We start from the raw sequence: 16,472 nt of genomic DNA on the forward strand, positions 1-16,472 counted from the left end.
ACAGAGTACGAATACTTAGCAAAAAACTGGAACCGTCTTTTCCAACTTTTTAGGCTACTGTTTCCTGAGAATTTCTAAACTAATGATATTTAGCGTGAGCCAGTCTCTTTCTTTAAACCTCATCTTCACCCCCTCCAGCAACCCACCCCCATTCTCGGAGCGCACACCCTCACACCCCGAAAACATTTTTCCACCCCACCACTCCCATCCCCCCATACACACACACACACACACACACACACACACACACACACACACACACTCTTACACTTGTGCTTTCAGGACACCTAAACAGAGGATATTTCCCTGGGGAAAGAAATCCTGCCTGGCGAGATCTCCCCATTGGTTGTTTACCCGGAGAAATCTACATGTTTAAGGGGGATGGTGCATCCGTAATCAGTCTAACCCTATAGGACTGAGTCTTAGCGACCTTTTTGTGACCTCTCCCGCCAGAGGAGGCTGCTGTCACTTTAAAAATTTACTGAAAGAGGAGCCCGTCTGGCTTCCGATCACTCTGGGGCGGCGGGAGATAGCTCCCTTTCTCCCTCGCCCCGGGTTCTTTCTGGATGGCCGAGCAGATCCTCTTTAAAGAGACAGTTCATGAAATAGAAACCCGGCGGCTGAACTAGGAGTTGCGAAAGGGGACGATCCCGTGAGGGTCTACGACCAGGAAAGGCGCAGCGGAGGATCAGAAAGGGGGCTAGAGCTCCCCTCGCCTCCCCAGGCCCCCCACCTTTTCAAACTCTCCTCCTCCTGCCTGTATCTCTCCCCACCCCCCCACCCCTTTGGAACCGGGAGAGAGAAGTGGAAGAAGTTTTAGTGGGTTTCAGATAACTTTCATTACACATCGGGCTGATAAGAGCAAGAGAAAGTGAGAAAAGAGGGAGGTGATGTGAACCAGAAGGAATAGCTCGGAGCTCATTTAGGAAGGGGGAAAAAAGCCAAAACACACCAAACTCGGGTCACCCAGACAAGCGGAGACTTCATTTCTGGTCTTAAAAATACACTGTTGGCGGACAATAAATCTGAAACGCGTGGTCCTGGCGAGCAGATCCTAGAGACGGACAAAGTTATCAAAGACCATTCGGAAATCGAGACTCGAGGCTGTTTTTTTTTTTTTTTTTTTAAACATCTCGAAATGTGGCTCGGGATCGTATGAAAGGATTTTCGTGCAGGAAAGCTGGGGGCTGCTGATTATTTTGTTTGTTTTAATTCTTCTGTGATTGCCTTTTATTGCTGAGTTGAGGCCATAGAAATCTTAAGGTAAGAGAACTCACTTTAAAAAAAAAAAGTCTTGGCGATATGCGTAGTTTGTTACTTGGGACAGTTTCCTGCCTTGGCACCCCTTCTCCGGGGCGCCCCCCGCCCCTCAGGCTTCTTTTCCCATTTGCCCGCTGTCTCGCGGAGCCCTGTGCTTATCTACGTTGCCGGGACTGCCGATTTCCTTGTTCCTTCTGTGCACCGGTGCGGTCTGGACGCGTCTCCGGGGTGGGTCGTCCGGCCTTCGGTGGGTCTCTCGGCCGGCTGTCGGCCCTCCTTTCCTCGCGCTCTTCTCCTCTTTCCCCTCCCTCCGTGTGTCTGTCCGTCGGTATCAGGGACGCAGAAGGTGGGGTTGCCAAAATCTGAATTCCTGGCACCGGCCACGCGACTTTGGAGCCGCTTTCGGCCGAGTTCCACCTTGCCAAGTAACAGCTTTGCTATCCAGCATCGTGTGCTGCTTCGCGAGAAAGTCACATTCGGACCCTTTGGCTAGGTTGTGGGTTTTTTTTTTTTTTTTTTTTTTCTTTCGCTGTTGGTTTTTTGAAAGGGCCTTTCTCTAAAGTCCACCTAAAGGGAATTTTTTTTTTTTTAAGCTATCTTTGGAACTTGACAGCTTTTAAAAACACAGGAGTGTGTTAGATGAAATGACGGAAGATGTGTTGTTACTTTATTTTATTCAAGATTTCCGAGACGATTAAGACATTTGGGAGACAAATGCAGTTCTGTTAGCAAATCAAAAGCGAATAATTCACCCGGGGTCGGGGGCGGGGTGGGGGGGGGGGGGGGGAAGGTTTCTGGAGAAAGTTAAGCTTTTGTCTTGGGGCAAGAATACAGGGAGTAAGAAAGTTAATATGTTGGTGAAATATTTGAATAATCATATTACATATATGTAAAAAGACATTCTTTGGAAATGAACCTGTTTTTAAATTAATTTCACTGTTGACAGTGGGAATGGCAATAATGTTAACACGGAGTAAAATTACACCTAGTATTTTTATGTGCAGTATATGCAATACTTAACTCTCTGCCCTCGCAAAAAGGGAATGCTGGAAAGCTAGGGGGATAGATGATTTTTGACTTTGAAATTAACAAGTTTTCCACGTCTTTCTGCAAATATGAAATGGAACTGGTGTTGCATTTCACTGACTTCACCCTATTTCCTTCATTAAATAGTTCTCTAGTGTGTCAGTAAAACTGCTTTTTTTTCCTCCCGCTAGTGAAGAAAATAAACAACAAAGATCAACCAGAAATCAAACAAACCAAAAAACAAAACAACAGTCCCAACCTTTTACTATTTTAAAGTGTGTACTGCTCTTGTTATTTATAATACTTCCAGACATCTGAGGAGAGGGTGAATCTCAAGTTGCCATTTAAGCTGCTTAGCATTGAGAGTTGAAGAAAACAGCTTAAAGTTTGTAATTTTATCAATGAGAAATTGTTCAAATCTGTTTTCACTAGAGAGGCTATTTAATATAGATTTTGTGGTGTTCTTAGTGTGAAAGGTGTCCTTGAAAAAGACTTGATGTGTGTGGATGTGTATGTGTGTGTGTAGCAGTTATTGCTCCTATCTTATGTTTCAATTTTTCTTTTTAAAATTATGGGACTACTTACTGCCCTTTAATTGCCTCATGGCCAAAGGCATATTCATAATGCCTCTTGACTAGAGCCTTCAGAGCACTGGGCTTCTTGAAGTTTGTGGTGAGTTAACCACTTGAATCTGTAACTGAGAGATTACCTGAATTCTGTGCAAAATTGCTTTTGGTCTATACATACCAGAGTTTAGTTTTAACTTTTACAGGTATAGATACAGCAGAGTTCTGAGGGGGAGGGGGTTATTTAATTCATCAAGTAATGTTCTGGACTATATTGTTTAGTCTTTGATAGGAAACGTCCTCAAGTTTGGGTTAACTGATTGACATTAACATTACCAGACTTTCTAGTTATTCACCATCAGGTCAACAACTCTGCAGCTTTTAATATTGGTGTTTAACAACATTGCTGCTAGTGAATCTGAATAGCCTCCTTTAAGTAGACACAACTTTAAAAATGGACATTTCCCATTTCAGTTTTAGTTTAATAGGTATCCTGAGTAGTGATTAATATTTAACATAGGTCAAATGTAAAATCTCATGAAAAATAACAATACATAACCATATATAATGATGGCAATTTATCACAATATTTTTATATATTTTTTACTTGTACACAAGCCAGTTTTGGTGTTTAACTTACAAAACATTAAACTGAAATATGCATTGGCATAGGGTACCGAAAAGTTTAGGTTGACGTATTTTGCACAAGTGTTTACCAATTATTTATTTTCATTTGTTTTTCTTTGGTCAGTAGCATCAGTGAGACAACTCTTACTCTCTTCTTCAGATAAGGGTGTGATTTGTTTCATTGTAGTGCAATACAAACTAAAAAGGAATTTGACAATATTTAGATTAAAGTTTTAAACTGCATTAAAGTACAAAAATGTGAAAGTATATACTTACAAGGGAAGACTATCTTAACATAAAATATTGACTTCTACAGTTTAGAAATATTATGTTAATATATGGTGTTCAATATCTTTTTTTGTAAAAATCACGTTGGACAAAATAGCACTCTTTTATGCAAAATAAGGAATCTGACATTTTTGAAACCAATTGATCAGTTTTTGTAGTAATTTACAATTGCTTTGTTCGTTTAAAAGCAGTACCGCTGCCACTTCTAAGATAACTTACTATATTATTCCTTCTGTATTAATATGCATGATGTCTGACTTCTTTTCTCATAAGGATTTGAAGTAGGAAACATACATTTGAATAAAATATTTTCAAGCAATTAATTATTCTAATGAATGAACTGATATAGAAATCGATTGTTCTCATCTTCTTCTTTCTAGATCTTAGATGAGTTTTGCAATGTGAAGTTCTGCATAGATGCTAGTCAACCAGATGTAGGAAGCTGGCTCAAGTACATCAGGTTCGCTGGCTGTTATGATCAGCACAACCTCGTTGCATGCCAGATAAATGATCAGGTATGTTGTAAAGATTTTCTTGTCTTTCTTGGAGAGCACTAAAGTATCAGTGAAGCCTGAAGAATAAAAATAACAGTGAGTTGCAGTAGACCCTTGTGGCCTGTTTTTTGATATGGTGAAAGGTAATGCCCAAATATAAGATGCAGAATAAAGTAATTTTCAGTATTACTTTCTTTCAGTACTTCTTTTTTGGGTAGTTTCTTTACTTTGTGCTAGTAAAACTTCAGAAATGCTCTAGTTGTCTGTGTATGACTGAATGATTTAAAAACTGAATACTACTTATTAATAGGTATTCTTTACCAGTTTTTCTTTGCCTTCATAATAAGGAGTCATTCATACAAAGTACTGAACTAATCAAGAACACTGAATTTTTGCAGAACTTGCAAGCGATACACTTGAAATATATAGATTTTATTTTAAATAGTAGGAAGATATAGATGTATGATCTATGTGTGCGCTTATCTGATTATGCATTTGGTTTGCTTAATTATAAACAAGAAACACTTTTAGATTAATCAAATACATTTTCTGTTGTTGTTGATGTGAATAGTTTGAAAGTATCACTGCTGGAAATTGCTTTATGGAAGCTCATGCAGTGAGGTTAACTTTAATAACAATGGCTATGAAACAAGATCATGAAAATATCATGAAACATATTTTGCACTCAATAAAGTAAGGTTATGAATCTTGTAACTTAGTACGATAATACCTAAAACAACAAGAAGTTCAACCTGTTAATTTGTGTTTTATAAACATCATTGGGTTAGAATATAATTGTACTATCATCATTTATTTCTTTTAAACCAATGGTTACCTAAATCAAGTATGTTTCAAAGATCATATTAAATTGGTTGCTTGGCAAATCTACTATAAAAATCACCACCAAGAAAAAGAAAAGTTTAAATTAGATGTTTCCAATTGAAAGCTGGTAAGTAATGCTAGCATCATATGGTCTATGACTCTATTTCAATCATTGTTATGAGATTATTCTTTGGCATTTTACCAGCTACCAGATAATTTTTACTGACTAACCTGTATAAGAGGTAGTAAATTATAAAATTCACTTTAAATGGGAATCATTTAAAAATCTTCAACATATATCAAAAGTAATAAACCAATCAATTGTTTTTTCCCTTTGCCGTAAGAAAACAAGAGGCATTATTGGAACAAAGTAGATCATTATTAAATTAGCTATTGCTTATGAACAGAAAATATCTCAAGTCTATCATATGAGTTACTGTCACCATCAACAACAAACATTTTTTGAGCACTGACTATTTTGTCAATGTGGGAAATACATAGGTATTATAAATGGATGAATTGTGCATGTGATGTTTCTTTAAAAAGTAACTGGAACTCCTCAAAAGGCAGTTTTAAGATGAAATAATATAATTATATCATAATAATTATTTGGTATTCATACTTACTGACAATAAGAGCTATTTCCTTAAACAGACAAAACTTGTAGGACTGGTGAAAAGATGGTTGAAGAATGAGACTTGTGGATAATGTATTTTTTTCATTTAATATTTATGTCCAATTTTTTTTATAAATATGCTTTTGTCCTTGGGAATTGTGATTACATTAAAAAGGGAAACTATTTTGTTATTCATAAGTATGAATTAGTTTGCTTATTAGAGTAGGCATTTATAATTTTCATGTGGTTACTTTTGAGGTTCACATAGTAAAATGCATTGCTTTCAAAAGAAAATATGCTGGTCTCATATCTTAATGAATAACATGTTTATGTATTTTAACTGAAGAATCAGGGAAACTAGCTAATTAGGAAAATCATAAAAGACCAATATTAGACATATACTATTATTTCTGTAAGCTCTCATTTTAAACTTATGTATTGTGCTGGAGAAATCTAAAATGGTAACAGAGTGCATATCAAATGACATACTTGTGAAATTGACATTATATGGTCAAGTAAGTTCACCCATAAACAAGAGAGGAAAGTCAGAAGTAAAAGTCAGATTTGTGTGATAAGCATATATGCATACAATCATACTTAACCCAGTTTACAAAAGAGAGCAGACACCAAAATTGTGTATGTATATATTGTAAACATACTCATCTTTAAGTCTATATGCATCTTTTCTAAAAGTCATTTAATACTGGCAATTCCAGTCAGCTTTGAAATGTGAATGATAAAAGAGCTGACTAAAGAGATTCTCTAGGTCTATTTTTTCACTCTTTTCCGTGAGGAATAGGAGCTGCCAAATGGTGAATAAGCATAACTCATCACTTAATGAACGCTCCCATTGTGTGAGATATTTAATATCCAGGCATAAAGAGACACCCTAGATCAGGAGTAATTATGAGACATGAACAACATCAACTCACCTGCCCAACACAGAAGCAAATGAAGCACTCGACCAGAAACTGTAAAAAGTGTTTCTCTTTGCTCTGATTCTTAGATAGAGCTCAAGTTTATAAAATGAATTTTCAATAAGTCCAGGACTATAAAAAAGAAGACTTTTGGAGGAATCTTTCAACTGCAAGCTAGACACTGTGATAATTAGGTTACCTAGCGAAGAAAGATGACCTAAAATAAAAAAGAGGGTATAAATTACGTATCTTTACTTTTGCAAAGATATGCATTTTTAAAAATTCTAATATTAAAGATCAAGTTTAGTCCATTTGCATCAGTTTTATAATGATGTGAAGGAGTTTTGTGAAACAGAAAGAATGTGTCTGCTGAAGATGATAATGCAGTTTGATAATAGTGGTACAGTCAGAACATGCATCCTAGATAAAACTCATATTTGATTTGTTTGGGGGTGATGAAGTACTTAGAAACAGCCTGGATTTTGGTTTTCAGGTAAAGTTGATAAAGGGTGTAATCTGTTTTGTATCATAAAAACAAAGGCTATTCAGTGAACATTTTCCTAATACCCCTCTACAAGCATTTTATTTGAGGGGATTTTCCTGCGTTTAAATCTTCCAATAGATTTCTGCAAGTTGTTTTATTGCAGATTTTTTTTTTTTTTCCAGGCCAGAGTGAGCTTTGTGGCAGCTTTCTTTCTTAACAGTGCTCCCTAGAAGACTCAAGTTTGTTGTTTTTAGATATCTTTTTTGTTGCATGTTTTCAGAATTGTTGCAGTGCCTTTTTTTGGAGATAGAAATTCTGAAAACACTGGTGCCCTTGATAAACCATAATTTCTAAGTAGCTGCAGCTTCTGACTAATATCCTTATTCCCCCCTGAAAATAGTATATTAGCTATAGTAATTTACCTTTGTGAATGAAGGCTGCACCAAAGACACTAGTAAATTAAGTCACACTCTAGTCATAAAAGAGTAGATCCAGTAAAAACACCCAAGGTTCTTTATCCTTGAAATCCTAATTATCTTTTCCCTTATTCCATAAAGTTTCTTTATAGTGTTACATAGCTACACTGCTATGGCACAGCTTTTAGCTGGAAATATTTACTGAGAGAGACAATGCTTCGGTACAGTATTTTCATATTTTAACAGTCTGAATTGTTCCTGGTTGTGGGTACAGACCTGGCACTGGGAAGTAGCTCAGGGCAGGAGCAGAGGCAGAATGTTGGACGATGAAAATTCTTTCCAGAAGAGGTCCTCAAGAGGACCAAATGTGCAGAGGAAGCATGAAAATCATTTATCAATTATTTAGAAGTTTCATTACATATGAAAGCACTCATATGTCTAATGTCAGGTATACCAAACACATAGATGATTTACTGGGTGTTTTGTTTTTTTTTAAATCTGGATTCTCTGATGTCCTTTTCTTTGACGTCTTGTCGATTCCTTACTTTTACACCCATTCTGATGGATGGGTAAAGCATGTTGCGTTAGGTTTGGTCTCCCCAGTCCCACCTTTGCCTCCATTCTTGGAGAAGTTTCCTCAGACCTCCATGTTGCCATACCCATCACCTAGATTAAAGGCAAGAGGATCCACAATCCACGCCCGCCCCCTAACACCTTCCCATCAGGCCAGCTCTTATCTCGGACATGTTCACAAGCTTAGTGTACTTATGAAATAGCTCTCTGGACACAAGTTTTCCTCTAATACTTCTTCATGGTGAAATCATTTTGGTTGTAATCAGACAGATCGCTAAGGCCCTATTCATGAAAGTGAACTTTTTCGACTAACACAAGACTTACCTTTCCTCTCATGATTCCAAGAGTGATCTGGGCATGTACTTTGGGGTAATGTTTTATAGCTATGTGTGTATTCTGCGCCACAGAAAGGAACACACTTTTATTCAAGCTCCTGGCCTGCCCTAACATGGTCTACAAGTGGAATAAAGTTCTCAGGAACCCAAGACATTATTAATCTTGTCATTTACACAAGGTGATAAGTCCTTTCATTTTTAAACAGGCCCTTGACAGCTGGTATTTAGTAAGGAGACTAAGAGAAGTCTGCCGTTGACTCTAAAGAAAGCGAAATGTGTCGATAAGAGATTGTCTAATGCCCAATGTATATTTTGAAGAAGTAAGACCTAGAAGAAGCAGTGCCCCTCCGAGAATGCATCGTCAGAATTCCCTTAAGGGATGCTGCCAGCTCCCTTGTGGCTGAGGAACAGCAGCAAGATCCTACAGTGTTTTCAGCTGGAATAGGCATTGTTCTCGTTTGTGCTTTACCTTATAAAGTTTTAACTGCTTCCAGGACCATCAGGGCTGAGTGGCACACCCGCCCTCCCTTTCCTTGGGTCCAAGTCAATGGTGCTATCAGCCTCCTGGGACACTACAACAGTATTATTATTGCAGGCTTATTATAGGCTCGATTATCAAGTTATTTTCTTTGGCTTTTAGAAAAAAAAAAAAGCATGCCTGCATCATTCAATTAATGCAATTTGTGCAAAAAAGCAGGGGAGATCAACTACATAAAAGCAGAATATAGTATCTTGGTCTCTTTCTACTTTTTTTTTTCTTTTCTACTTTTTAAACATGTTTGCATCAAGTGTCAGGTAATTCGTTAATTTGCTCTTCCTTCAGAAGGATTTCTGTCCGCATTTTCTATGACCTCTTTTGATGTTAAAATTATTATTGGCTTTGGCCATTTTCTTTGCTTTGTTTTTAAGTCAAGTTCCACTTTTATACCAAAGTTATGCTCTGCTGTTTTAAGATGAATGCCAGCTGGCATTACCCAGAGACTGGCTTTGTGAACGGTGCCTAAGCAGACTTTGAGGGGGTGTCGTCTGGCTGATAAGTTACTTCCTTCACCCGAAGATGAAACTGTCTCAGACATAGTTTGTCATTTGCTATTCACATGATAAAACAAATAACATCCCCTTCCCTCAAAAAACTTCTATCATGTAATTGTGCCCAGCACACAGACCTGTCATAGCACTGCAGAAGGTAGGAATTTTTATGAAGATTGATAAAGCACGTAAGTTCACTAAAAAGATGATCTGTGCATTTTAAGTAATTCATGTTTGTATGTACACAACATTTTATATACAGGAGGATCTCAAAGCATCACACCCATACCAGAGTCTAGCTATTTCTGGAATATCACCAAAAAGTTAGGTGTCAGAATGGATCACAAGCCATCAAAGAGGAAAAGGTGTTGGTTAAGAACACAAGAAATGTCTCCAGCCTAGTTAAAAACCCAAAGAAGATCTTTAGTTTCCTCTCTTTTTGAGCAGTCTGAAACTGTTGAGGATGATCAGTTTCATAGAGTCAGACAAAATGGCCACATTAAAGACAGATGGCTAATGAATATTTCTTGTAGGGTCTTTAACGTGATCTTTAGAGGTTATTTAACAGGATGCTTGCAAAGCTTCCAGGCTGGTTACACAACAAGCTCCAGGTCTAATAATAAGTGGATCTTTATCACTTGCCCCATTCTTGCAAACTAGAATCAACAGGCAATTCTCTCTGTTTTATTTCATACAATAAATTATACTTGGCTTTCTTTTCATGTTATTATGGAAGAAATAAAAATGTGTGTGTGTGGGGGGGGCTTCTTCTCCATTAATATTTTTGTCCTGAAAGTAGCTAGTGTATATATATATATATATATATATATTTCTGGTTTGAAAGCAGATACAGCAAGACCTGTACCTGTTATTTCTCTGTTAATATTTTCTAGTCTTTATACTGTTACCTTGAAGACAAATTCAGAATACTGTGTCTTTGGAGAAACTAAGAATGGTTTGCTTTAGCAAAGCTTGGCCATGACAGTGTTTCCATTTTGTTGGACAAATTTCTTTACATTCTATTATTAATCTTTGTCTGCTGAATACACTTTTTGTTATCTCTTTTTAATCAGGATTAGAATGTGTAACAGGGTCCTTCTTTTAGAGGTGAAAAAACTTGACACCACTCCTGCCCTCCAGAGTTGGGCTTTTCCACATTGCTGTGGATAGATCAGGGGTCTAGCGCACCCTTCCTAAAGCCAGCACATGTGCACACGTTCTCTATGGGCTAGGTGTTACCTTTGCAGCACCAAGACTGACAGATGTGTTTATATCAAATATTGACTTTGTTCAGATGTGCAAACTGTCACTTACCTCCCCTCCCACCCAGCCTCTAAATGTTAAAGCTCCATTCACCTTTTCCTAGTCTCAGACTGGTATGAAGCTGTAGAAAATAAAGCATTCAGGCTGAATAGTGGTAGTTGGGAGAGAAGGAATCAACTATCTACTTCAAAGTGAAAAGACGGAAAAGACAGCAATAGTCTGAAAAAGTTGTCTCAGTACAGATTTTGCAGGGAGTACATTTCTCTATTATTTCAATTATTACAACTTCCTGAATAGGTTGAAGGTCACTCATAATTCACACTTCTGCCATTTTCAGGCATGCCAAATGTAGTCTATTAAGCATAAATAAAACTTCCAGTGCTTGACCAGGAAAAATAAACGGGAATTCATAACAATGAGTCCTTGTTCATCTTTTTAAAAGTACATGATGTGTTTTCTTTCTTTCTTGTTTTCTCTCTTGTGCACTGAATTTTTCTTCTGTCTCAGTAGTGCAAGCATAATACTTTAAGTCGATCCAGGCGTAGCAAACCAGACAGCAAGTCTGGTCTGACAGATTCTAGATTTTTCTATTTTATAAGATTATAAACAAGAACCCATATTATTACCATTTATAAATACAAATGGTAGCCATCATCAGTTTGATGGAGGAATTGGTTGAACACAGGCTCTGACAGTATAAAAGAGAATTAATCTGAAAGTCTTTTATATCCTATTATCTCTCCTATCAGAATGCTTATAGTGTCCATACTTTCTTTAGTGACTGTACTCTTGGGCTTAAATAACAAAAGAAAATGAATATTTAATAAAGTATGATTAATTTCATCTCCAACTGTACATAATAAATTGTTATATACAACATATGTTACATATGCAATTTATAAAATATATCTTTTATGATATATAATTAGAATTAATCATATGCCATTAAATATTAATTTATATTAATACAATAAATCGCTGATCTTAAAAAGTTCCCTCAAACATATACTTCATCACATTTGTAAATCACATATAAAATATATAACATATCCAATCACATATATACTTATATATAACATTATATGAAAATATAACTTTTGGCTGTCTAAATTTGCTAAATCAAATCCACATCGCCACTGCCTTTTACCTTTAGCTTAGCCTTAACTGAACAGATATCCTTTTGACATTTGGAACCATTACAAGGTTTGATTAAAACAAATTAGGATTAATAGTTATTTTTAGAGTAATTTCTATATACATATATAATGTTATATTTATGCCTTAAATTGTGAATTTCACCAGTAGTAAAAGTGAACAGTTTGGGAGATTTTGAGTTTTATCTTCAAATATCTGAATGATTTAGAATTTTTAAAAAACATTTATAGAAATTCCACTAGTGTGTTTTTTTTAGCAAGTTTTAAAAATAAAAGAATACATAAGGATCTGTTAAAACATTTACCATAATATTTATTCTTATAAATTAAAGTATTCAGAGATCCAGATATAATATCCATACTTACAAGGATAAAGATAAAAAGCTCTCTGGAAAGATTAAAAAGAGTCCAGCAAGATATTGGGAAAATTATATTTTTTCTGTGATAAAATGAAAAGACCATCTTAACTTTCAAAAGTTTCTATGAGTTAGGTCATGTTCATAACATGTTGTATTTCTGCACTTTGGTGTGTTAGCTACCAAAAAGAAAAGTCTAAAGGAGTTAACGTAGTTTTAAAATGTTTATCATGACTTTTAAAAAATGGAATTCTCATATAATCCTCTTTTTTTAGACTGTAAGGCCCTATTCCTCCATTTTTCACCTTATAATGGGAGGAGTTGTTTCCCTTCTTAAAGAGCATTCTGAGAGAGACCCAGCAAAATAATAAATCAACAACCCTTTTATATCCTTTCCAACTTTTTCTAAGTGTTTGAGACTTTTGAGTCCTTCTTTAAATACTTGAGTTGAATTCATCACAGAATCCCAGATCCAGGACATTTTTATTTTGGTTCCAGATAGCTTTTTCCATAAAACCCCCTGATGGAAGAGACCTGTTAACTCTTTTATGGAATTTAACAGAGAAATTGATTCCCTTCCATTTTTCTCAAACACAAAATACAGAAAGGTTATGTTAGTAGTGTCTCTGCTCCTGGTACCTAACTCGGATGACCTATAGTTCATAGGGCTGCAATATAGTCGAAATTTTGAGAATATACTTATTTTAAAGATGTTATAATTATATTTTTATAAGCATGGTTGAGCATACTTAATAGACAAACCTGTGGGAGAAACTGCATAAAGCACTTAGGTTTTTAATTTTTTATTTGCCTAAAAGACCTATTTTATAACATAAAAACATAGATGTGATATCCTATTTTCTGAAAGGCTTGGTTCCACCAGCGTTACATTCCATTTTCCCCCCACATAATTGTTTTGAGGCAACAAATTGTCATTATGTTTTCATTTAAACTACTCCTCTCACTTCCCAAATGCCTGTTGGTATATTATTATTGCTAGGACGTAAACCAACTTTATATGTGGACATCTCTGAATCCAAGTATTCAAATTATACTTTGGGGCCACTGTAATTATAAGAGGAAAGGCATAATTTTGCTTAAGTCTCTTTAAGATCTAAAGACATGAGATATGATGAAATGGGAAGTGGTAGCAACACCTTTAAAAAAAGCACTGGATTTCTAAGGGTGGTAGATGGGATTTCAAGCACATTCTTATGTGATATGAGGAAGCATGCCCAGAATCTGCCCTCATTAGGTCGGGCTCTTGCCAGATCTTTTCAAACCTCAGTTTCATGAGCACCATAAAAATTCACTTAAAATCAAAAAGAACACCCTGAAGTTAAAACCCACACTGCCTAGCCTTGCCTTTCGTGGCCTGGAATGTCACCTTTTACCTCCAGTAAATAAAGCCAACATCAACACTCTTCCGTGTCTTTTATTTTTTATGCACTCAGTATTCTTCGCATGACAATTTGGACACTTGAAGGGAAATTACAGTAGTGATCTATGTCCCGGCAAAGAGAATTGTCTTTCTAATATATAGTTACAACGTATCCATCACTTTCTTTTGTTTCTTGGACTGTTCACATTGGATTGAGTAAATCTAAAATGGAATTAAAAGAGACATGATAAATAGTGGACGCCAAAGAAATAATGATATCATAATACTTTCTTCCAGTGATCTGGCATGTGTGTCTCTAAAGCATTCCCCAACACAGACAATTGTACCATTTTACGGTCTTGCGGGATATTGTCTCTTTAACCTCACTGTTTCCGAGAAGCCACCGAAAAGTTCTAATATGTCACAATTCAAATGTCAACATGTTGTTGGAAAGGAAGCTAATAAGTTAAACCTTTGAGAGATGCCAAAAGAAGAGGTGATTCAAACTGTTGAGAGAAGTCCATTGTTTTCTAAGGGGAACTAGGACTCTAGAATGAAACAAGGTACTAACAAGCGTTTAACTGGAAGGTTTAGGGAGAAAAAAAGCAAATGAACACTTTTTTTTTTTAACCTGGTAACTTTTAGAGCAGTCTGTTCCTCTCAATGTACTTCCAAAGAAAGGAAAATATGAATGTTACGGTTAATAAGATACAAACTATAAATTCCCTGGTTTTTATAGAATCAGCACATAACAAGGAGTTATTTTCCTAAGATAGTCTGGATTCTATCTATGGATAGAGATAAAGAATCTTAGGTCATATCATATTAGAGGAACATTTTAGGTCATATTATATTAGAGGAACATTTTATGTTTGGCATTATTTTCTGTAAACCAGCTTCATGTGGTTAAATTACTGTTGCGTGACAAAAAAATGATTCTATTTTGACAGGAAAGAAACTAAGCAGAAAATACTCCTCATTGAGTTATTTTTTGAATTTAACACAGTTTTGTACTCTGGTCTTTTTAAAGAAAAATAAACAATTGGAGTTTAGAGCCACCTACTGGAATGAAGAGGCACGTACTTTTGTTTAATGGTCTCTGCTTTTCGAAAGATAAACAAATAAATATAATTAAAGTTTTGCACATTTCTTTTTATCTCATAAGACATTAAATTACTCAACTTTTCTCAGTTTGAACTATTAAGTGATCCTGCAAGAAACCACAGTTAGAGCAAAGTTTTCTCAAAGTAGATCCTTCCCTTTTCTTAGCAGGGTATGCCAGTTTGTGTTATGTGATTTTTCACCTTATTGCATTGAGACTGAGGAGAATTGAATCTCTGATTTTGTTGTTGTCATTGTTACTTTTGCTGGAATTTGTATGTGTGTGTGTGTCTGTATGTGAATGTAATTATTCTCACTTAAGAATTTTTGTTTAATACATAATCTTAGAATTAAAAATTAAAAACCTTTTGTGTTAAAATGAAAAAGCACCTTAAACATTTTCATGATTAAGTTGTTTTTATATTGATATATCCATTATATTAGTTTCAGGTATGCAACATAATGATTTGATGTTTATATATGTTGCAAATCAGAACTAAATGCCTTTATAAATGAAGAAACCCTGAAGCCTGGACAAGTAAATTGGGCAATGACTTACCTAAGGTCACTGAGCTGGTCAGGGAAAGGTAGGCAGCTCTTGGAAATTATAGGTCAGGATTTTTTCCATACTTGCCACACTGCTTTTAGTCAGTCATTAATGGATTTATTCAACCCTTCCTCTCATCAACATTTTGTGTGAAAGTAAGAGGAATAAGCACCACCCCCAAACCCTGGTAAAAGAATCAATTGAAAGCATAGTGCTTGCTTTCAAAGAGTGGGATCAGGAGCTTGGTCATGAAGGCAGGTCCTGGATCTGTGAGTATCACTTTTGATTGATAAAAGAGGGATGCAGTGAAACACTCTCTTTTAAAGAAACACTCTCTTTTAAAACTATGTTTTTTTTTTCAGATCTTTTCATGATTCTTTATGTTGGGTCCCTCCAGACTGTTGTCTTAAAAGCACCTTGTTGAGAACGTGCTACTTTTGAGAACATGGTCAAGAGGGGAGGTGATTCTGTCCCTGCCAGCCTTTGCCCAGCCATGGCTGGGTAATGCAGGGCACAGGCATCAATCAGTTGTGAATGGTTCACCAGAGTGAGGAATTCAAAGAAGGGATCATCTTTTCTCTGGTGATCTCTTCATGTCTCTTAAACATTATCATAAATAAATGTTTAAATTCTTGGTTAAACATTTCACAAGGTGAACGTGACACAGCAAGCCTTGCATTTAGAAAATTTGACTTGTGAAGTGGGAGTTGGAAAAAGATTTGTGAAATGGCATGACAGTCCCAGCCTTCCGTTCGTCATCAGAGGGCTAATTTTCAGTGTATAAAACAGGAAGTCGTAGTTCTTTTGATGAAAAGGAATATCTTGTTAAAATATGGGGAAATGAACAGTTGTCTTCGTGTATATCTTGCCCTTTCTTAACATTCACATCTCTTTCTCTTTCCCACGTTCGTTGTCTTTTGAAGATATTTTATAGAGTAGTCGCAGACATCGCACCAGGAGAGGAGCTCCTGTTGTTCATGAAGAGTGAAGACTATTCCCATGAAACCATGGCGCCGGATATCCATGGTTAGTGCCACTCACGCTGCCGACCGCCCCACCCTCGCTTGGAGGCTGTGATGGAGCCTGTCGAGGGACCCATCACGCTTGGTGTTTGTCAGTTTCCCTGGCTAGTCATTGTCAGCTTTAACAAATTCTGTCCCCTAGAGTGCCTATTTTCTTAGTGTGACACCTGGCTAATATTACAGTGAAGCTAAAGT

General features: G+C 36.3%; 1 protein-coding gene across 10 annotated transcripts in view; it reads left to right on the top strand.

Moving 5' to 3' along the window:
* MECOM (MDS1 and EVI1 complex locus) overlaps positions 1-16,472 on the top strand; it is a 607,989-nt gene that overhangs the window by 540,910 nt on the left and 50,607 nt on the right. For 7 of the 10 annotated variants that reach the window (XM_070466460.1, XM_070466455.1, XM_070466457.1 and 4 more), the window contains exons 3-4: positions 4,148-4,282; positions 16,179-16,281. In XM_070466460.1, coding sequence (XP_070322561.1) covers positions 4,148-4,282; positions 16,179-16,281 — 238 coding nt within the window. Of the gene's footprint in view, positions 1-536; positions 1,264-1,402; positions 1,508-4,147; positions 4,283-14,038; positions 14,171-16,178; positions 16,282-16,472 lie in introns of those variants that run through there. The other 3 variants (XM_020914361.2, XM_020914368.2, XM_020914362.2) reach the window with 3 other exon arrangements.

The sequence above is a fragment of the Odocoileus virginianus genome, chromosome 4, assembly GCF_023699985.2.
Source record: "Odocoileus virginianus isolate 20LAN1187 ecotype Illinois chromosome 4, Ovbor_1.2, whole genome shotgun sequence".
NCBI classification, from domain to species: Eukaryota; Metazoa; Chordata; class Mammalia; order Artiodactyla; family Cervidae; genus Odocoileus; species Odocoileus virginianus.